The following is a 22,930-nucleotide window of genomic DNA, read 5'->3' on the forward strand; positions in this document are numbered from 1 at the left end:
ATCCACTCACGCCCCAAAATGTCTTTTTATGGGGGCGTAGGAGTGCTGGGGGCCACACCAGCAATGCTCAGGGCTACTTCTGGCTCTGTGCCAGGAGTGACCCCTGACAGTGCCCAGGACACCACACATAACTCCTGCATGCAGAGCGTGCCTTTCACCAGTCCTGTCTCTCTGGCCAACACCCACCAGGGCCAAATATTCTGGCTTGAGTGGCACCCCCCATTCTCCTTCTGCAAACAGTGAGAGAAAACCCAAGAGGAAGGCCACTATGAGTGGCCACGTCTATGGGCACCCTTCCCGATGGCATGGTGGGAAAACATAGGCAGGCCCCTAGCCCCGTGGAATGGGCTGGAAGCACGGCACTGGGGCCACCCCTTCAGCCTTTGGCCGGGTACAGGGGGCTTAGCAAGGGGGGGGGCAAGTCCCCATTTTACAGATGCCCAAGCTGAGCCCAGCCTGCATCTGGTCAATCTGGTCAGCCCGATTGCAGGTTGGGGCGCTCTGTACCACCCCTCGGCTTGGCTAGGGAAGAGCAGGGAGACCTTGATTCCTTTTTTTTTTTTTTTTTGCTTTTTGGGTCACACCTGGCGATGCACAGGGGCCACTCCTGGCTCTGCACTCAGGAGTCACTCCTGGCGGTGCTCAGGGGACCATATGGGATGCTGGGAATTGAACCCGGGTCGGCCGCATGCAAGGCAAACACACTACCCACTGTGCTATCTCTCCAGCCCCCGAGACCTTGATTCCTAATGGAGGCACTTCGGTATTGCTAGTGGGAGAGGGCAAAATTGTGAACATGAGGGAGGGGGTGCTGATGTCATTTTCTTTCTTCTCTTTCTGTTTTACAAGAACAGGTGTGCTGTAAGTCAAGGCCAAGAGGCAAAGATGGTCTATTTTCTGAACACAGTGCAGCATTTTTCTGGGCCTGAAATAAACTGGGAAATGAATGGCACCAGCTCGGAACCGCTTCTTAGGGCCACAGTTGCTTGCAGGCCTTTTTTGTCCTCTATGCTGGGAGACTCTCAGGCCAGACACGGACAGCACCATGCTGCTGTCAGGGGCAGCGTGTGCGGAGACAACCAGAGCATGAGCCCTTTGTCTGAAGAGGACAGTGACGCAATGGAGCGGTCCCAGCACATGGGGCTCCCCCGGGGACCGAAGCTGGGGAGCTTCAGTGCCTCCGTGTGGGGACCAGGCTGAGTAGGGCGCCCCAGCATGCTGAGTCACGAGTGCCTGGGCTCCAAAACCAGGATGGAGAAAAACCTTCCAGGGGCTGGAGAGCAAGTAGGGTAACCTCCTGCCCTGCACGCAGACATACTGAGTCTGGTCCCGGGCCCCACAGAGAATCTCCTGAACCCCACCAGGAGTGATCTCTGAGTACAACCAGGCATGGCCCCAAAATTCAAACCCCACATCATCCAGGCTGGGAAGAGAACCAGAGGAATGCCTACGGTAAGAATGTCAAAGCAGGGTGTGGGGGACACCCCACAAGGGCTTCAGGGGCCTGTGTGGTCTGGGGGCCCTGCACCCCGGCACTCTGGATGCATTATGTCTTGTTGAACCCTAACTCAACGCTGCTGTCTGAGATGTCCTCCAGGCACCTCACAGCCTTTGCCTGCCTCCCTCTTCAAGCCCCATACTTAGCTTCCCCACCATGGCCAGCTGCGTTTCAGGTGGAAGCTCTGCGCTTACTTGGCACCTACTTTCTGCACTCTAGTAACATTGCAAAATGCACTAAAGTGTAGGCTCCAAACCGTCCACCCCCACCATGGCCAAGCACACAAGTGCCCACGAGATGCCAGGCACTGACTGGAATGAGCCACGTGCAAGGGATGGGCAAGCATGGGCTCTGGGGCCAAAGATTTCTTTAAAAAGATTAACTTTTGGGAGCTGGAGCACAGCAGGGAGGGTGCTTGTTTTGTACATACCGACCCGGGTTCGATCCTCAGTATCCCAGAGGGTCCCATGAAGTCCTGCCAGGAGTGATCCCCAAGTACAGAGCCAGGAACAAGCCCCGAGCACTGCTGGGTGTGACAAACATAAATGATGAACATTTTTGGTCACTTGCACCCCAGCACATGTCTGAGGGCTCTTTCGCCTGCAGCACCCGGGGTGTCACAGAGCTCGACAAAGCACGCCCCCTTTCCCCAGCTGGTTTTTATTCACACCAGGAACCCTAACTCCGTCCTTGGCCTCACAAAATGAGAGCTGTGTCCCACACAAAGCCACAACAACCAGCCAATTCACAGGCTCCAATGAAATAAGCCGATTCACAAACTGTCAAACTGGTTACTGGGCTTCTCAGAGGCCGAACAATGAGTGATTGAATCGGTTTGTTTTTCAATAGGTTGTCTTGTCATGCGGTAGCTGCTGTGAGTGAAAGATTTTCTTTATTGTTCTGTTTTGTGTGTGTGTTTTCACAGAAAAATACGAGCACATCAGGCAGAAGACTAAGGAGCCAAGAAAGGTCTTTAAAAGTCCCTGGTGGAACCTGCTCCGTTTGCAGATTCGAGCTGGTCCCACAGGCACCTTTTGTGGAGCGAGCCTCCCAGGCCTGCTTCTTGGCTTTCGCCTCGGACCCTGCTGGTCCTGATCTCATCTCTGCAAACTCACAGCACCCGGGGACAGGGACCACGTATGTGCCACGGCGACTCCTGACGGACAAAGCGGCCATTCAGGGCCCCGCTCCAGCGTGAGCGCTGCTGCGCGTTTCATTCACCGAGTGCGGAAGGCACCCACGATGAGGATGGGTTGCTCAATGGCTCAGCTGGGAAGAGGCCCCAGTGAGAACCCGCTCACAGGCTGCACTTTCATGCGCGGGAATGAAAGCCACCCCTCACTCCCAGCCCCACTTGGACAGCAGAGAGCCGCGCTGGCACGGAAACCTCGGGCGCGGGGCGATTCCTCTCTGTCCCCACCCCATGGGGACCCGGAGCAGAGTTGCCCTTGTTGCTGTGAGGGCTGTTGCTAGGGTAAGTGCTGAGAAAATGGCCCAGCGACACCCAGGATGAAATGGGACAAAGGGCAGGGCTACCAGGATCCTTTCTCGAGACCAGCCCTGGCCACATTTTTCCTCTCCGAGAACGTGCCTGTTCCAACCCTCAGGCCTCGCAGATCCTTGCCCCCCTCCCTCATTCTCATCACTCCACCTGCTTCCGCATGCACAGGGGCTGGGTGGGGCACGCTGGCTCCCTCCTTTGTTGCCAGCACTGTGGAGAGCAGCGGACACATTGAGATTCTGTAGTCTCAGCTCCCGGCCTCATCCCCTGCACCTCTTCACCTCCACAGTCCACCCGGGCAGGCAGACCCGAGTGCCTGGTGTGCTGTGGATGAGTAGAGTTGTGCCAGGTCTCTGGTGGGGGTCTGCCAAGTCGAAGGCACTCAGTGTGCCCCATAGGCTCTACAGAAACAGCTTTGCAGTGTTACTCGAAACCACAGGCCAAATCCCCCACTTGGGCTCTGGCCGGGCACTCCTGAGCCCATGGCATGGTACCATTCCAGTAAAACAAGTGTCCATCTGCGGCCCAAACAGCAGTGATTTCCAGAGTGATTTTCACTCATGCCTGCCAGGCTGCTGCTCTCGGGACCTGAGGATCATTTCATCTGAAGTATAGGGGGCGGCCCAGCCACGGCGAGCTGAGAGCTGCAGGTGACCTACAAGCTGAGCTCAGGGCTCGCCCTGCCGCTCCTGCAGAGCACGCAGCTGTCATGCTTTAAAGCATGCTTGTTTGAGGTGTCCCAAAAGCACTATTTTCACCCAGTGTTTGACAAAGCTGCAAGTCAGAAAGACCTTTCTCATTCACAGTGTGCTGGGAGAATCTCCACCCCCAACCCCCCAGAGGCAGAAGACTGGCAGCCCCCAGAGAAGTGTTCTGACAGCTCTGCACGGGAACGGAGAGGGAGAGAACAAAGTCACAATGTTTGAGATGTTTGCATGCAGCGTGATTCTCCAGGAGAGTTGGGGAAACCCGAGGAGGCAGGCAGGCAGGCTGCACTCAGGCTACCGAACCAAGGACACACACCTGCTGCTCCCTACCTCGGGGACACCCGAATCCCACCTAAAGCTGAAAAAAACTGGAAAAGGAAAATCGACCCCGAGAAATTTCTCAGAGACCCCACCTGTGTTCCATGGAGGGGGAGGGGAACACTGCCTAGGACACTGCCTTGGCCTCTCTGACACTGCATAGGTAAGAATGTTCTGGAAGCTCCTGCATGCTACTAGGGAACACAGTAGCTATGTCTTTCTGGAAAGGGTCCTGCAGCACAACTCTCGGTCCCTAAGGGCCACAGACTAGCACCCAGGTGACAGTGTGGGGCAGCCTGCACTCAAGAGCCCTCTGACCAGACACTCTGGGGTTATCATCCCCCAACCCCACTTCTGAATCCTGTGTTTTGTGTGTGTTGGTGTTTGTTTCCTTCTTTTCCTATGGTGCTGGGGTCAAGCCTCACTCAGGCCAGTGAGTGCCCGATAGCAAAGCTATGCCTCTGGTCCTAAATCCTGGGGCTTGGGGGCAAATGTGCTGTCACTGACCTGGCTGGCTACATGTCAGGGCACTGACAAGCTCTACACGACCTGCTCATTCTGGTAATTACTGTATGGACAAAGATAACTCAGGCTAGTTCCCTAACATCCTTATAACTTGAGAGTGGCCAGTAACAGCTATCTAAGATTCTGTTTCCTTTTCCAAGGTGTGCGTGCCTGCGCATGCACACAAGGGGGGTGGCGGCTGGAGCAATAGTACAGCAGGTAGGGCATTTGCCTTGCACGCGGCCGACCCGGGTTCGAGTCCCAGCATCCATATGGTCCTCCGAGCACCACCAGAAGTAATTCCTGAGTGCATGAGCCAGGAGTAATCCTTGAGCATCACCGGGTGTGACCCAAAAAGGAAAGAGAGAGAGAGAGAGAGAGAGAGAGAGAGAGAGAGATAGGGGTATGTGGGGTGATTAACACTGGAGTGAGTTGTTTTTGAAAACCATGATAATTGGGACCAGAGAGAGAATATAGGGATTAAGGTGCTTGCCTTACACTTATATGGCCAGCCTGGTTGCATCCTAGACACGGCACAGTCCCTGAGCATTGCAGGTAGCGACCCCAGAGCACAGAGCCAGGGGCAGACCTCCAGCATGGCCAGATACAGCCCCCAAAAAACTGAACAGAGCGTGGCCACATCCATGCTCACCAAGACCCACATAGGCACCCTGCTCCCACATCACCTTCCCCAAGACAAGTCTGACCTTAGTGTTCCTTCGCAGGCTGCGGAGAATGTTCCTCCTCCTGGGGTCTTCGTCAGTCTCGTAAGGAATGACGGTGCTGTCCCCCTTGAAGCCCTGGGAAGCCTGGTCCTCCTCTTTCTTCCGGATGGGCCCCAGTTCATCGTCGCTGCCCACGCTGAAGCTGGTCCGGTAACTAGCAAACCTCCCGAGCCGGCTGCATCTCGTCCTGTACAGCACGGGCTTGCTCACGATGGAGACCTTGCGGCCGCGCTCCAAGGAGCTGGTATCCATCTCACTGTCAGAACCGTTCCCACTGCCATTGGACTGGGCCTTGTTGATATTCCGAATGGTGATGATCTTACCCTGGGTGCTGTCATGGGGCACTGAGTAGATGTTCTCTTCTTCATTCCGGGGCTTGACCACCGCATCGATGGGCTCAGCATAGTCAGAAGGATCAAAGCCATCAGGAGGGAGCCAGGTGCTGGACGACACGGACTTCCTCTGGCTCTCTCGGTGGCCTTGGTCTAGGTAGGACAGGTCCCCCTTGGTGATATCGAAATGGACGGGAGGCTTTGGTCTGACTGGTGGAGGTACTTTGTTGTTGAGTTTGCTCTCAAAGCTGCTCACGAGGAAAGACAGCCCGTCGTTGCCCTCTAGCTCCATGGAGAGCTTTGAGTGGTCTTTGCACAGGGACGGCAGGGACGCGTCTTCCCGGAACAGGCTGTAAGAAGGGGGCTCGAGGTCCTCTTCCGAGTCCTGCAGGTTCGAGTTGCAGAGGGGCGAGCCAGCACGGGGCGAGTTGAACACCTCCTCGGCGGTGCTGCAGGCCTCAGCAACATTGTCGTACATGTGTGCCGCTTCAATGATGTTCTTCTTGTCCACCACGTCCTTGAAGAAGGGGTGGAAGAGCTCCAGCCGATGCTGGGGCTGGCTACAGGGGATGCTCGTGAACCGCCCATCAATCTCCTGCGCGATCTCCTCCCCCTCACTCAGCTGCTCCCGGCTGAGGTCATTGTCAAGGACATCAAGAGCCCCGCCTGTGAGGGCCACCAGCTGCACGGGGATGATGTCCTGCACCTCACACAGAAAGGCACGTAGCATAGCCAGAGAGGCCTTCCGTTTGGCGGAGTAAAAAACAATGTACCCGTGGACCAGCCGGCTCTTCCGGATGCTGAACGAGGAATGGTACGAAAGGACTGACAGTTCAATGCGCTTCCGGTGCGGCCCAACGGGCAGTTCAAGTAACACAGAGTTGTGGCTTCCACACTGGGCCGACTGACAGGTCTGAGACTGCAGGACCGGGGAGAGGATGTCGTCAGCGCTGGAAGGGTCCCCACACATCAGACACATGACGATCCGCAGGTCCACGTCCGCCAGATCCTTGATGCTCGCTGTGGAACTGACCAAGTTTAAGTTCCGCTTGGAGTCCAGGAGGCCTTTCAGCACTTGGCTGATCTGCTTCTCATTGATATTGCGGCCGTAACTGATGCCAGCAGAAGCTGGGTCCAGGAAGACGCACTGCAGCTTGCTGGCAATCTGCTGGCCTTGCTGGATCAGGCTGTGCAGAGTCTCACCACTGGGGTCGCCTCTCTTGTTCACCAAAATCAGTGTCAGGGGGAGATGGACCAAGTGGTTCTCCCGCCGGCCCAGGGTGGACTCCCGGCTCTTCTCGATGCTCTCCACCACATAGGACAGTGACTCCTTGGAGTTGTAAAGGCAGAGGCAGCCATGGGGCTGGAAGGTCGGGGTCTGGAAGGAGTTCACGGGGAGCCGGACATTGCCCTCAATGGGCCTCAGTGAGAGCTCATACATTTTCCCATCGATCACGTACTTATCATCATTTGTGCAGAGTGCACGGATCTCATTGGCCAACTCTCGAGCGAGGCCATCTTTGCCCAGGATGACCAGATTGATCCGATCGATGTTGGAGTCAGAGAGGGAGTTTTTCTGATTCCGGTCGGAGGGGCGGATAAACCTGGAGCTGATCAGGTGCTCAATCTTGGCGTCCACGCAGGCGGGGCAGCTGGGACATGTCTCCTTCGTGGGGTGGTACACAAAGTGGATGTGCTTCAGGATGAGGGCGTCCCGCTCTGCCTGGAGCTTCTGCAGTGCTTTGAATCGCTGCTCCTCCCCTAGTACATCCTGGATGACTCCCATCTTCTCCTTGCTGGGCTTCGCGTCCAGCTCGAGCTCGTAGAACAGCTCTGAGTACTCCAGAAGCAGTTCCTGGAACTCCTCCTTCGCCTTGTCAATGATCTGCTTCTGGTGTTTACCGTAGATATCCATGTAGACGGACTCTTCCAGCCACTGGTAGAAGTCCTCATTCATGATGAAGCTGCGGGCCTCCTCCCAGGGCTTGCCGGGCGTGATGAAGGGCGATGTCTCCAGGTTCTCCTTGAACGCCCTCCGCATCTCAGCCCGTTTCCTCTCGTTGCGCAGCTTCTCCAGGTGGCTCTCGAACAGCTGCTCGGCAGGCACCGTGTCCATCAGGTCGAAAGGGACGCGCTCGTTCTCCATGTTGTCGATGTGGCTGGTGGCATCCCATGGGGTCTCCTCCAGCACCACAAACCACTTCAGGAAGTCAGGCTTGGTTTCTAGCAGCTTCTTGGCCTTGCTGCAGCTCAGATGGTCGATCTCCTCGAGGCTGGGGATCAGCGCCTCAAAGGCCAGTGGCAGGGCAGCCAGGTAGAGCTTCCGCCTTCGTTCAATGTGCTCATGCTTCAGGCGCTGGACATGCTGCAGGAAGAGCTTCTTGGCCTTCTGGGTGCCCTCCAGGTAGACATAGTCCTGGTACTCGGGGGAGGCCTGCATCTTGCGGCTGACGCTTGCCCAGTTCTCGTTGTGGCTCTTCACAATGCGGCTCACCAGCCACTCATATTTGTCTTTGGCCGTGGCAATCTGCTGGCTCTGCTGCTTGAGGGCCTCGAAGTACGGGATGATCTTCGTCTTCCCCCGGCTCTTGTCGATGAGCTGCACCAAGGTGCCAAAAGCCAAGTCCACGTTCACGTTGGACCGGGCCGAGGTCTCCACGACCTGGAGGTTCTTTTTGCTTAAGGCAAAAGTGTGTGCGTCGCGAATGTACCGCTCCACGCCCTCATCACACTTGGTCAGGACCACCACGATGGGCTTCTTGGTTTTTGCAAGCTGATTGTAGAGGTTGGAGACGAACTTGAGCTGGTCGTCGAAGCTCCGGTTCATGCCCCGACTGACGTCGATGCCCAGGAGGAAGCCGTCGATCAGCAGCTTCCCATCCGGCATCTGCTTCTGCTCAAAGTCCTGTTCCAGCCCCAGCTGGTCAGTGCAAAAGTACATGAGTTTCTCGGCCGATGCGAGCTTGGTCGCAGCCGCACGCTTGATGTAGGGCTGCAGGGCCGTGCTGCGGTGCGGCTGGAAGGTCTGATCGTCGATGAACTCAGTCTGCTCCACCACATGCATCTTACACTCCACACAGTCCTCCAGGGAGCGGCCAACTTCGCCCCAGTAGAGAAAGTGGTCATTATTGACCACCCGCCCCCCGAAGTCACTGGTGCTGAGCACCGAAGTGTGGTCCAGGTGGAACTCATCGGCACTCGGGCGCACAAAACGGTTGCACAGACAAGACTTCCCAATGCCGCACTGGCCCTTCTCCTTCTCGGTCCCGGACAAGCCCACCACGCTGATGTTGTAGGTGGGGATGCGGACATCTTGCTTTCTTGCCATCATCATTGTCGACACATCCTGCCGCAGTCGGCCACGTCCGGGATCAGACTCGTGTTCCCCAGGGGCCCCACCGGCTCGCTGACACCATCAGTGGGGGCCGGCTGCCCATTGTGTAGCTTCACTAGGACGGGGTCAGTTCTGGCCACTTCTCATCGCCAGAGAGCCAACATTTCTTCCTAGATACAGAGGGAAAAGAAAAGTCCATCAGCACCCTCATTTCAAAATGCAATTCTCATCACTGAGCTGTAGGAAAACCAAGTTTATTACTCAGCTAGTACTTAAGAGCAATAAACATCCAATGTGACAGGCCTTATGCAGATTGGAGACATGAGTAAATAAGACCATCGGGCACACTCGCTCAGAGAGGCACAAATACCACTGGATGGAGGGAGACAGGTGACCAAGAAGATTGGGTGCCTAAGGGAGGTGGCTGGAAGAATGCCAGCAGCACCGAGGAGGCAGGTCCAGCTCCCTTTCTGTGGTGATGTGAGCATCAGAGCGACAAAGTGAAGCAAAGGACTGGAGCCTATGGGCCAGAGAGAGCTCATGTCTGCACATGGCTGACCCGTGTTCAGCCCCACACCACATGTGGTTCCCTGAGCACCACCACAAATGATCCCTGAGGATAGAATCAGGAGTCAAGTCTAAGCATCACCCCCACCCCCAAACTAAAAAACAAACAAAAAAAGAATTAGAGTCCAGGGCAAATAGCTGAGTCCACAGCACTGCTCTGCCTTGAAGCTGAGGCTTCACCTTGTGGCCACTCAGAGATCCAAAGGGAAGGAGGAAAGACCAGAGACCACACAGCAAAGATGTTGGACCACAGTTCAGGTAACAAAAGAAGTGATACTCTCCTGGAGGCCACGACATCACTGCACGCGATATTCCAACCAAGCACAAGGACACCTGACAGACTCTACACAAGTGAGGCTCCAAGGGGCCTTGCGCTGTGGTCTGAAAGGTCAGAAGAGCTGAGAGTGGCGACATCAGCAGTCCTGACAGAGGGTTGGGCACACCATGACTCAGAGCCATTAGCAGGCCCTAGACTACATTCTGTACCCAGGGCAGGCTGGGAGAGTCATCAGTGGCATCACAGATCAATAGTCAATCCTGGACTATGAACAGGGGATGAGATAAAGGGATTCTGGCGGTCAAGGGCTTGGCGAGAACACACGGGCTGCAGCTAGACAGGCGGTTCGATTTCCAGCACGAGCATGGACAGGAGTAACCCCTAAGCACAGCACTGCCAGACTCTCTGCGCGGGGTCTACTCCTGGCTGTGTGCAGGTATGTCCTTGGCAGTCCTGGGGGTCCACATGTGGTGCTGGGATCAAATGGGGATCAGCTGCATTGCAAGGCAAGCATATCACCCACTGTACAATCTCTCCTGGCCCTGGACCATTTTCCAAAAGACTGCCAGCCCTTGCTTCCAAGACCCTAATGGCGGGCCCCTAAAGAGCAAAAGGGAGTGGAGGGAGGGGCACAATCCTTCCCCATCCCCTAGTTCTTCAGGTGAACCTGAGAAAATCCCACAGACCTGTGAATGCCACAGCGTATCCCCCACGCCCCCAGAAAGCGCTGGCAAGCACAAGTGTCTGCCTGCCAGTATGTGGAGCATTCACACTGGTTCACCCCAAGCCACGCAAGGGCTTGGGTATACCAAAGCCTGACAAGCCAGGAGGAGATAAGGTGAAAGCTGAAGGAGGCCAAGGTTGCATTCTCTCTCCAGCTACCCCTCCTCCTGGGGTCTGCGAGGAATCATGACCACCTACTCGATGAACTTGAAATGCAACTTGGTGATAGGGCTCCCATGTTCAGGAACTGCTGGCTGTCACTGTTGGCGGGTGGGTTCATGACAGTCTTCTCCAAAAAGCGGAAAAACCACATCACTGAAATCACAGGGAAACAAAACACCAACCTGCTCCTGAACCTCATCAAAGAAACGGGCAGTCACTGAGCATCCAGGCTTAGGGGCCCCTTGAACCGTATGACCATTCACTGAGCTCACTACCATCAGCGTCGGACATCAGGAAAGGCCAAAATAGAGCCACAAATAGGCGGTGGTTGCTTCCAACCCAGAACACAGCCAGTCAGCTGGCACAGTCAACACTGTGCGACAGAAGAGTTGCCTGGCACAAGAGTGGTTAATGCTCGGCCACCTGGGTACTTCCCACTTGTTAGAAACCGAACAGGTTCCCTGACAAGCGAAGGGTGCTCCTGTTACCCCTGCTGCTCTTTGATGTCTCGGTAATGCAGTTTTACTAGCTCCTCAATTGGCGCTGAATTACATGGTAAACAAAGACTGTTAGAAATCTAAAGATGCCTCAGACATTTGGTTAGAGGAAATAACCCCAAGTGCTTGGTCACAAGCACGTTCAACTGTTCTGCAAGGTAGGTGGGGAGGAATGAGCTGAGTCACACAGTGACGAGCTGGAGACCACAGTGAGAGAGAAAGTCAAAGGCAGGGCACACCCAAGACTGAGGCGCCTTCTAAGCGCCGGGCTGACAGCAACCAGGTGACTTAAACAGCAAGCTCTGGGGTCCATGCTGGCCAATTTTGACCCTTTCAGAAGAGAGGCATGAGACCAAAGGTGAGGAAACTCGCATCTGGAGCAGTGACCCCTTTCATCTTTGACTTGACAGAGTTTTTGAAGGCAAAATATAGGAACGCAGAAACAAATTTTATGCCTTGTCAACTACTTCATAAAGGAAAAAACGTGTGAGGGGATTTGCCACCACTTCTCACAAATACAGAACACACTAAAACAGAATGCAAGCATCTGAGGGCTTTGAGAACCTGCCGCTGGGCTGCCAGGGCCGCCCCCATGATCTGACCGAGACACAGCATCCTGCCGCTGCTGGAAGAGGCCATCTGCTCTGTGCGCACCTCTGCCGAACAGACTGGCAAGACATGGGACACTCCAAGACAGCACAGAGGTATTCTGGGATGCAGTCTTGCTGGGACTAGAGCATTCCTCTGCACAGCTGTCACTGTGTATTTCCCTCCCTGTCCAGCCCCCCTTCCTGGCCCCCACCCGAGAGGAAATGTTGCGAGGCTCTGGGCTCTCATGATAGCCAACACACAATTCTCCTCAGGAGCCGGTGCTAAGACCGGCCTCCTGATGTCCTGTAAGCCTGGTCCACAAAGACTGAAAGAAAACACATTCAGTTTCAGGCCACCAGGGACATGAAACCAACAGCATGACAATATGATGATTATATAAGAATATAGCAAGAAAATAGGATGCTGTTCAAAGGAAGCAAAATAATCATTAAATAATCTTTTCGGAATCCCAGCAGGACCACAGAATGAAACTATGCATGGTAACTGAGAGCTAAGAGCTTTGCCCAACTCACCCTACTACCTCCTACTTCTTAACGCCTCAAATTTCTACATGGGTTTTGGAAGCGATGAATGACCAAGAGTGGCTGGTTAAAATGTTTTCTGGACAGAAAACAACAGTAAAAGGAGTAGTTGTGACTGGAAAACACTCCCCATAACAGACATTTGCAGGGGAATTTATTTTCCAAATAGGTCAGAAGACCAAGACAGAAGCTCTGTCAAGCACTGCTCCACGGCGACTCCTGAAACTGGCGGCCTCAGGAGCTCGTGTCACTGAACACGGGAGTCTGGAAACCCTGCTCCCCATCAAAGGTTTCTGAATGCACAAATGATCAACTCAAAAATAACCATGTAACAAATCTGTGTAATGTAAAGCTCACCCTGGTTGCATTTCTGGGGCAAAAAGGAATGGAAAGAGTTGTGGTTGCCCTAGTCTACAGAACAGCTGAATTTAAACAATGTAATCTGTAAACTGACAACAATTTCATATTAGTAAGCAAAGCTCAAAGGGCATCTGAAACTTTTTTCCACTAATGACCCCTTACCCACTGCATTCTCTCTCCAGCCCCATAAGTTTATTTTAAAACAAATCTTACATGATCCCCACATTTTGGTACTGCCCTCGCCCCGCAATTAAACAGGAGTTAAAAGGGCACCAAAAACTAATGTACAGGACGCAGCATACTGACTCAGGAGGTTGGGGCCAAATGACTCAGCAGGTCTCATTTTGTCTCGGTCTATGAACAGACTCTTTTTTTGGGGGTAGGGGGACCGCACCCAGCAGTGTCTGGGGGTTAAGGGACCATATGGGGTGCCAGGGATGGAACACAAGTCAGACACGTACAAGGCAAACACCCTCTCCACTGTACTATCTCACTCTCTTAGCGAGCAGCTAAGATAGATTCTCTGACAGTTCATATACCATTTTTTGCAAATGTCCCTTTTAATGCCTCTTGATTCATTTTCCTTTAGTCCTTGGCAAAGGAACCTCTGGATTCCAGGGTAGAAAAAAACAACTATGTTCCTTGTTCCTTCTTCGGGGGGTGGAGGGTGGGGATAGAAGGGGTGGGGAGAATGGGGCCAGGGACAGGACCCGAGGGCCTCATACCTGAGAAGCATGTGTTGCGCACAGAACTCTGCCAGTCCGCACTGCCCTCTGCCAGTCTAGCTGCCCGCACCAACAGCAGCAAGCACCCCACTACTCACCAGACACAGCTCTCATGCTCCAGGGCTTACAGGTCTCTAAGGCCCATCCCAAAGACACAAAATTTCTAAGCCAATTATTCACAGGATGAAATCGAATTCCCCTGATGAATGAAGGGGGCTGCTTTTCTGCCAAAGTCCTTCCTTAAACCTGATCCCCAGCCGCTTCTCTCCGAGTGCGGGAGAGCTCAGGGCCAGCTCTAATCAAGCCATCTGAGCAGAGCAGCTAGAGACAAAGGCAGAACCCAAGGCGGAAAACCCTTTCTCACTGAGGCAGCAGAATTGCTTGGGATTACCTATATTAAGAAACACAACAACAAAACAGGATTTCTGATAAGCTGTAAGAATATTCCATGCTGAAGGAAATGTGAAACCTGGGCCAATTCAAAATTGAAGGCCCTGTCCTAAGCCTGAGTACCAGTGCCCCAGGGAGCTGAGATGCTGGGCAAACCCACCGCCAGCCACAGCCAAACTACATGTCCAAACCGTCAGGTGCTCGAACCCATCCACACTGGACTCAGAAGTGCTGGGTGAGTCCCATGCTGTCATCACCACACTTCTCTCTGAGAACTAATGACCTGGTCTGTTTCTAACTTCTCAGCGGAAAAACTCATCCTTGGGGCCTAACTGATAGCATAGCAGGTAAAGCACTTGCCCTGCATGTGGCTGATGCAGGTTCAATCCTGGGCACCCCACAGAGTCTCCTGAGCCCTGCCAGAAGTAACCCCAAGCACAGAGCCAGGAGTAAGCCCCTGAGCTCCACTAAGTACACCCCAAAACATTTATAAAAAGAAAAAGTCCCCCTCTTGAAAGGGCAATTCTATAAAAAATACTCAGAATACGCAGGGAGAACGGGGCTCTGTACAGCCTATGGTGCTCATGGCCAGAGGCCCAAGCTGAGGCACAGGCATCTCTGCCCACTGGGGAAAGCGGGACTGCCCAGCAGTGCGCCTGACAATTCTGCTCCCCGGTGGCATTCGAGATGACAAGAGAATGGCGGCCCGTAATTTCCAATTATTTCTCACTCCTCATTTGCATTGTTCTATAAACTGCCAGGCTTATGAGCTACTGAAAGTAGTAAAACTTTTACCACAAGCATAAACATTTAAGAGAAAAGAACATATGATTGTCTTCTACTTAATTACCTGTAATAATAAAAACGGTGTCACAGAAACAAAACAGAACCCACTTTAACACCCAGCACATTTCAGTAAAGAATCAAGAACCAGAGCATAAAGAACTTTCAGGATTCACATAGGCAAAATCAATACTCAAATTCATCTTCTCCATTTCTACATTTACATACTAAACTTGATTAAACACAGAGGCATACAAGATGAGGAAAAATGAACAGCAACAAGACTGACTATGGGAGGGGCCAGGAATCAGCCCCAAATCAGACCTTCCAACTAGTATTTGAAAATCTGCTAACCAAGGGGAATTACTCCGATCTTTATCTAGAGATGAACATATAACAAATTGGATTTTCTGAATAAAAAACTGACATATGTAGGCACTATTTATGACAAGCACGAAAAACATTTCTTGTTCAAATATTTATCACTTCAATATTTGAAGAGAAAAATGTCTTGTTTCCTACTCCCAAGATAAGGCCAGAATCACACAAGCAGACCTCCTATTCTACCTTCGTTTTTTGGGGGGGCGAGATCTGGAGTGAGAACCAGCTGTGCCCATGACTTATTTAATGGTCCTATACTCAGGGATCACTCTGACTACAGTTGGTTAAGAGGGTACAATTCTCAGCAATGAAGACATGTGTTTGGCACTGCTAACCAGGTGAGCGAGGGTTTGCTTCTGGGGGCACAGTGAGCCCAAAAATGGAAGCAGCCATTCTCTGAGGACATGGGTAAGGCTAAGCATTCATCTGACTTTTCAGCCTTAAAACAAAACAAGGGGCTTATTTTATACATCGGGGTGCCACATTTTAAGTGACTTATTAGTTTAGAAAACATTATATTGGGTCAGAGAGATACAATACAGGGAGGGAGGCTGCTTGCCTTGCACATATCAACCCAACCAGGTTTCAATCCCTGCCACTGCATAGGGTTTCCCAAGTCCCACCAGGAGTGATCCCTAAGTACAGAGCCAGGAGTGAGCCCTGAGCACTGTCAGGTGTGGCACAAAAACCCAAGCAAAACAAGTACAACGAGTAGGGCCTTTGCCTTACATGCAGTTGACATGGGTTTAAGCACCAAATATGGTCCCGAGCCCATGATGAATGATCCCTGAGTGCAAAGCCAAGAACAACCCCTGAGCACTGCCTGGAGTGGCCCAAAAACCAACAAACCAAAAAAGCAGCTCCCAATCCGTCCCCGCTCTCTCCCCTCCTCAATCAGGGCCCTCCCAGACTAAGGATCACTGGACAGAGGGAGGACGAGTCAGCCAGTGAGAGGTGGCTGGGCCAATCCACTGTCCTCTCGCTTATTACCCTGCACCTCAGCTCCTCCCCACCACGCAGAAGAGCATCCATCTGCGGGGCCAGCCATACTCTGGAGTCTGCGAGACCAAGAATGACTGGTGCAGTCTCTGCTGCAGTCCAGAAGCCCCCTACTGCATGCCTCACCATGAGAACAAGTGCACGCGGGCAGACAGCTGAGCCACAGTGGGCAGGGGAATGAGGCCCCCAACGGCCCCAGAGCTGCAGAGCAAGCAGCCCTGGTGATGAGCGGAGACTCCAGGCACTTCCCTCCCAGGCTGCCACCTGCAGCCCCACTGTGTCCCTGTCAGGGGAGGCTGCCAAGGGGAAAGGGCAGACAAGTCAGCTGCAACTCAGAAGAAAACTGACCCATCTAAATCTCTGGGGTTTCCCTGGAGAGTAAGAGCCAAAAGAACTGGTAATGTCCAGTGGGGCCCATGTGAGCCGTGCGTGGGAGACAGAGATTCCACAGTCACAAGGATGCTCTGGGCCAGAGCACAGCTAAAGGGCTGAAGCCCAAACAGTGACACGGGAGGTCTGGGTGTGTCTAGGTAAGTATCCCCTCGATACAGCATGCCTCCTCATGAGCACCTTCCTGCAACCTCCACATCTGTCACCCATATCAAGATCAACTGCAAACTGTGTAAGTATGTCCTCTTGGGGAGCTCAAAACTAGCCCCTGTGATCCTCTAAGGAACTTAATCGCATGTTTTTGCATGTGCACATGTGACTCCAGGGATTACTCTGTGTGTGTGTGTGTGTGTGGTGGTTGGGTGTGTATGTGGGGGGGAGGGGTATACAAGGCTTCACACCAGCAACGCATGTGCTCTAACCACTGAGCTCCATTCTACAAGTGACCTCTTCTCTCAGACGCTCCCTCCATGATGTTCTCTCAGTGGCCACCTGACGATTGTCCCTTCCGGAGGAGACCAGAGTAACTGAGTTGCACCAGCATTCCTTCGAAAGCCCTGGGCTGGTGATGATTGAGTCACGGCATATCTCGGCCCGGCCCACTCTCCCGTGACTGCAGCTCCACCCTGGCCTCATACAGTTGGCTGCAGTTCAGGGAGCCGCGGCGCAGAGTTCAAGAGATCAAACCCATGTTCCCCTTACGTGGCCACAACACCGTCCTCCGCTCTAGTGCACAGCCCGGCCCAGGGCCTGCTGAGGGCCCCGCTGACCTCGCCTGTCACTCCCCAGAAGCACGCAGCTCTGGGGCTCTTTCACAGCAACTTTGCTTCAGTCAGTCAGTCTAATGACCCACGTTCAACAAGCAAATGCTGCCAGTTTCTAACTCACTTCACAAAGGACGGGATGGAAAATTGCACCTTCACTGTAAAACCTTATCAGCAGGACGGAGCGACAGCACAGCGGGGTTGGTGTTTGATTTGCATGCAGTGGACCTGGGTTGAATGCCCAGCACCCCCATATAGTCCCCTGAGTTCCCCTAGGAGTGATCCCTCAGCACAGGGCCAGGGCTAAGCCAGTGTGGCCCAAAAACCAAAATCTAAAACTAAGGGAAAGGGAACAGAGAGCTAGCACAAGGAGCAAGGCGCTGCCCTGCATGCAGACCACTCTGTTTTGAGCCCAGCATAAGGCCGCCCAAGCACCCTCCGGGGTCACTCCTGAGCACAGAACAAGAAATAGCCCCTCAGAACCTTTGGGCAGACCCCAAAACGAAACCAATAAAACAAAGCCGGGAGGGGGGGTGACCAAAAGAGAAAACTTGAGTGCAGTCAAAATGATTCCACAGTCTGTGTAAGAAAAAGCATCTGGGGGGAGAGCTAAGGGGAATCAAAGTCAGCCCCTTCACCTCCACACACCTGCCCAGCTCCTCAGAACACTCACTTGCCTCACCCCTTTGCCCCTGCCGCAGTCAATTATTTTGCTCAGAATAAGAAACTTCTGCTCAGAAACCCACTAGGTGAGCTGTCAGGGGCTTGATTCCGCCGCCCAGCACACACCCAGCCCTCCTAACCGCCAGCACAGTGCAGGTGTCAGCACGTCGACTCACACAACTGGTTCGTACCCAGACATCCCGTCACACACACAGGCCCTGCTCCAGGACTGTCATGACATCACAGGTCACACACAGATACACACATTCTCCCAAGCTGCCCGTGACCCAGAAAAAAATTGCACCCAACAGGGCCGCTCAGGGCCATAGTATAAGGGAAGGGTGCGTGCCTACCACGCGGCCAGCTCGGGCTGGATCCCTGGCACCCCGAAGGGTTTCCTAACCACCACCAGTGATGCTCCTTGAATGCAGAGCCAGGAGTAAGGCCTTGGTTGGGTGTGGCCCCAAATCTCCCTTGAACACCCCTTGCCCTGCCAAAAAAATTAAAATCACATCCAACAGAACAAGGCAAGATCTTTCTGCTGTTGCTGATTACAGTGGGTAGGGCACTTGCCTTGCATCCCATATGGTCCCCCGAGCACCACCAGGAGTAATTCCTGAGTACAGAGCCAGGAGTGACCCCTGAGCATCACCAGATGTGACCCAAAATGCAAAAATATATAAATAAATAAAAATTCTTTAGATTTTTAAAGAATAAATAAAAATTCAATAGATTGTTGCTGGTTTTGGTGATTTTTTAAAAAATTATTAATGGAGGGGGAATTTCAGTCTTTGATTCTACTTAAACGCTACTTATACCCCAACCATCTTATTTAAAACATCAAATTGTGTAGGCCACTTCAAAAGTTGTGATTAAAATATGGATCATGGCTGGCTGTGGTTAGAGATCCAAAAAGCTGGGGACAGAGGACAATGATGTGACTTAAGGCTAAAGTGAACACCTGGCACAAAGAGGCCTGGGTTTGGTCCTCCTGGGCACTACGAAGGAACAGAAGAAAAATTCCTAGGCTAATGAGCTCCACTCAACCAGTTCAATCATGACCACTTGAAGCTTCAGAGCCATCAAAGAGGGACTGCAGCCGAAAGCCGTGGGTCCACATTCCGCAGCAACAGAGCAGAGCCCGGGCCTGGATGGGATCCCTGCGGCCTGTTCTGTGCCCACCACAGCCCCATGGAATCTGACGGAGTCCCATGGCACGCCCTGTCCTCACACAGTCAGCTCAGGGTGGTGAGGAGTCAGGCTTCCATGGGGGCTTTCTCCTAATTAAAGGCCATCCGTGCAAAGAACTTAAAAATAATAACACTACCAATATCCAGGCCAGAACCCCAGGAATGCCAAGAATGCTAAGTACCTGCTAGTCCTCCAAAGCGACCTTTGCCAAGGGCTGCCCTGACCTGTCAGGAGACAGAAACAAGCTCTGGGCAAAGCAAAGGGCACCGGAAAGATCACACCGCCACCAAGTCACCAGAGCCAGTCGGAGCTTTCCAGGACGAAGCACCAGGATAAACAAGCTCAGAAGTAGCAAAGATCAAAGTTTCAAAGTCACTGACCGCGCCAGCAAGTTATTCCATGGACCCCTGAGGAAGGTGATAGTCCTGTCCTGTTAGTTGGGGTGTAGCCAAGCAGTCTGGACTGTTGACCAAACTAGGTTGGTGGGGTTGGGAAGGCGCCCACAGACACACGTGAGTCAAGACGCAGCTGGCAGGCTCCTGGGGTTATCAGGAGACAGGAGGAGCTAAGGGGTTCTGAGCCCACCAAAATGGTGCAGTACCTGCCCCTGGATGTCCTGAGTCACTGCATAGCGGAGCACAATCCTGCTGCTGCCAGGAAACGGCCATAGTCCCACGCCCTTCCAAACACTGCCTGCCCACAGTGCTCAGGCAGCCAAGCATGATGGCGTGCAGAGCCTGCGCTCGTGCCTGAGGGACACTCTCTCCCACTCCTGTTCTTTCTTTCCTGTTTTCGTTGAGGGAGTCCCACACAGTAGTGCTCAGGGTTTGCTCTGGGGACTATATATGGTACCAGGGATTGAACCCAGGTCAGTGCATGCAAGGCAAATGCTCTACCTACTGTACTGTCTGTCTCCAGCCCGCCATGCCTGGGAGGCACCAGGGCTGGTGGTATAGAGGACCAAACTTAAGATCTCAAACACACCAGGCATGAACCTGAATATTTGAGTTCTCTGGCCCTGCAAATTACCTTTACACTTAAAAGATCTGGTCATGGCAACTTCCACTCCACTCCGACCTTCAATTTGCACTTCTATTAAAACCCTAAATACCTATCATGAAGCTGAGCCCCAAAGTGACCTCATCATGTCATTCCACCTTTTTCTCACTAGCCACTACTGCCTTCCTCCAGTCCCCTTGAAAGCCTTAGTCATTTGTTCTACTACTCAACAAACAAGAACAGAGTTTCTGAACTGTATGTGCCAGCAATGCAGCAGGGACTGGGCATACGGCAACAAGCAAAGAAGAGAAATGTCTTTGCCCTCCCATTCCAGCAAGGAAAGAAGTCATGACAGAGTACATCCCCATAGATTAAGAAACAGCACAGAGGAAGTAAGCTGCAGAGCACAGGAAGAGGGGTAAGAAGTCCAGTGAGAATGAAGGGCAGGTGAGTACATGGGTAGAAGTGAAAGGGACAAACCTCATGTTCTGAAGTCTGTCCTGGAGACGTGACGTACATCAAAGTGACTATAAACCCTGTGTTGTATTTCAGAACTTTGCAAAGTTCCCATCAGAAAAACAAACATATGATCAAGGTGGCAGATGTCAGTCACGCGTATCGGAATCACTCTGCAACAATACAAATATTAAATCACATGTGCCAATACCATCTTGATCTGAAGTCAAACAAGCAGGTCAGGGATACGTACAGGAGTAAGGTGCTTGCCTTGCACACTGCCAACGTGGGTTGAGTTTCTGGCACCACCTACAGTCCCCCAAGCACAGTATCTCTAGAACAAAGCCAGAAATAGCCCCTGAGTACCACCAAGTATGGTCCAAAAACAAGTAAAAATAGTTTTTAGATCTCCATGGGGGTGGAGGGGCTTGAGCCACATGCAGCAGTGCTTGGGGCTCACTCCTGGCCCTGCACCCAGGGATCACTCTTGGCAATGTTCTGAGGACCATATGGGGTGTGCTGAGGATAGAATCCAACCAACATGGGCTACCTCTGACAAGTTCTAGGGCCGAGCGTGTAAGCACAGCCAGTTGTGTGATCTCTGGCTATGACAACAAAGGCAACAAGGGAAAGGAAGAGGGAAAATTTTTAGTGGGAGGATCCACACTTGGTGGTGCTCAAAGCTTATTCCTGGTTCTATGCTCAGGGCTCACTTCTGGTGGGCTCAGGGGGACCATACGGAGTGCCTGGATCAAACCTGGGTTGCCACATGCAAAGTAAACTCCCTGCCTGCAGTATTATTTTTCCTGGCCCCGGAAAATTAATTTTAAAAGGGGTCAAGGAAAGTTAGGATCTGAGTTCAATCCCCAGCACCAAATCACTGGATGTGCCCCCCAATGCTCCCAGCACTGCAGGATGTGGGCAGCACTGCTCCTGGGACCCCAGCTGTGAGTCATCTGGTCTGGATGGCCGAGAACTACCAAGAAAGCCCCCAAGTTCCCTGAACACAGTGGCGCCCAAGGTTGAGAGGAATCTGTCCTACACAGCCCAGAGCACAACCAGCAGGGACCCGGCAGCCTCTAAACCCACTGCATCGAAGGCCTGTTTGGACAAGTGTTGTCAGGAATGGTCCCACACCCCTGAGCACTGCTAGGAAGGCCAAAGCATGAGACAGAGAGTCAGACATAGTACTTAACAGTCAGATAGCGACAGAGGTAGAAACAGAAAAATTAACAACAAAGACCTTTCAGGGATCATAATCAGTATGGAGAAAATTATCAGAAAACCTCAATTCTTTGCCCCACTGGGTTGCCCTCTCCTGCTGTGCCAGAAGGCTGCTCCTGAGGATGGGGTTTTAAGTACAGCTCCCCCCCACCCCCATCAAAGACCCCCTTGGGCCATGAAATGCTCACGAGCAAAGAGGAAAGAAGTCATGACAAAGCTCATCACTTTAGACCAGGAAACAGCACAGAAATATGAGGAAATCAAAATGGGGGCAAGAGCTAAGAAGGAAGATGAAATTTAAGATAGCAAAAGAAAGATGGCTGTATTTTTTTCATTTATTAATATTTTATTACTATTAATGTCCTGGTCCTAAGGCTTTCTCTCCTTCAGATATAGGACATTAACATTAAAAATATGAAGAATATTTATTTTGGGGCTGGAGTGATAGCACAGCAGGTAGAGCGTTTGCCTTGCATGCAGCCGACCTGGGTTTGATTCCCAGCATCTCATATGGTCCCCCGAGCATCGCGAGGAGTGATTCCTGAGTGCAGAGCCAGGAATAACTCCTGAGTATTGCCGGGTGTGACACCCCAACCCTGCCCAAAAAAGAATATTTATTGTGGGCTTGAGGGTCTTAGTCTCTCCCGGGCCAGAGCACGCACTCAAGGCCATGTCCATACCCCCAACTCCAACCTGCCCTTCCCTCCCTTCTGTTTCCTTCTCCCTCTCCTTTGGTAAGAACTCCATGCTCCAGACAAACCGTTTCCTGAACAGCCTGGGCAACGCTGCCACCTGCTCCCACATGGGCACTGCCCCGGGCACCTGTCTGCCTGTGCCCTGCTCCAGAGTGCAACTCTGCTCATTCACACAGCCACAGGCCCGGACCCCTGCAAGATCTTCTGTGGCACCAGGACTCAGAGCTGGCGAACTCCACTTCCCAGACTCCTGAGCATGCAGCCACACTGGGTCGGGCCAAGGGCTGGTGGTAAGATGGCAGGAAGCAGGCTACAGGGCTCCATCCCAGCCCTAGGCCAGGCCCCGCGGGGTGCTGGCCCCTGTGCTGAGCTGTGACACCAACCTTATCAGAGAAGCAGCAGTGCCTGCGCCACCCTCTGAGATTCCAAGAACCGCCAGCAACTCTCTTACACCCCCGGCCCGAGGCCCTCCCTCCCTCAGGTGCCACCGCATTTCTATTTTTCAAACCGGGCCACTAATGGAAACAACAGGACATGAGGAGGAAATAAAAATGGGGATATCAGCTAAGAAGATGGAATGTAAGATAGCAAAATAATGATAGCTAGAATTCTTTTGATTTACTGTTGGTTTG

The 22,930-nt window shown here is 52.7% G+C and overlaps 1 protein-coding gene across 1 annotated transcript in view; it reads right to left on the reverse strand.

Annotated features, from left to right (window-relative positions):
- The window catches only part of ARHGAP35 (Rho GTPase activating protein 35), an 82,684-nt gene that overhangs the window by 37,327 nt on the left and 22,427 nt on the right, over window positions 1–22,930 (reverse strand). Inside the window, exon 2 of the mRNA XM_056137072.1 lies at window positions 5,236–9,089. Coding sequence (XP_055993047.1) covers window positions 5,236–8,919 — 3,684 coding nt within the window. The 5' untranslated portion in view covers window positions 8,920–9,089. The remainder of the gene's footprint in view (window positions 1–5,235; window positions 9,090–22,930) is intronic.

This window comes from Sorex fumeus, unplaced genomic scaffold (assembly GCF_029834395.1).
Source record: "Sorex fumeus unplaced genomic scaffold, SorFum_2.1 ptg000122l, whole genome shotgun sequence".
NCBI classification, from domain to species: domain Eukaryota; kingdom Metazoa; phylum Chordata; class Mammalia; order Eulipotyphla; family Soricidae; genus Sorex; species Sorex fumeus.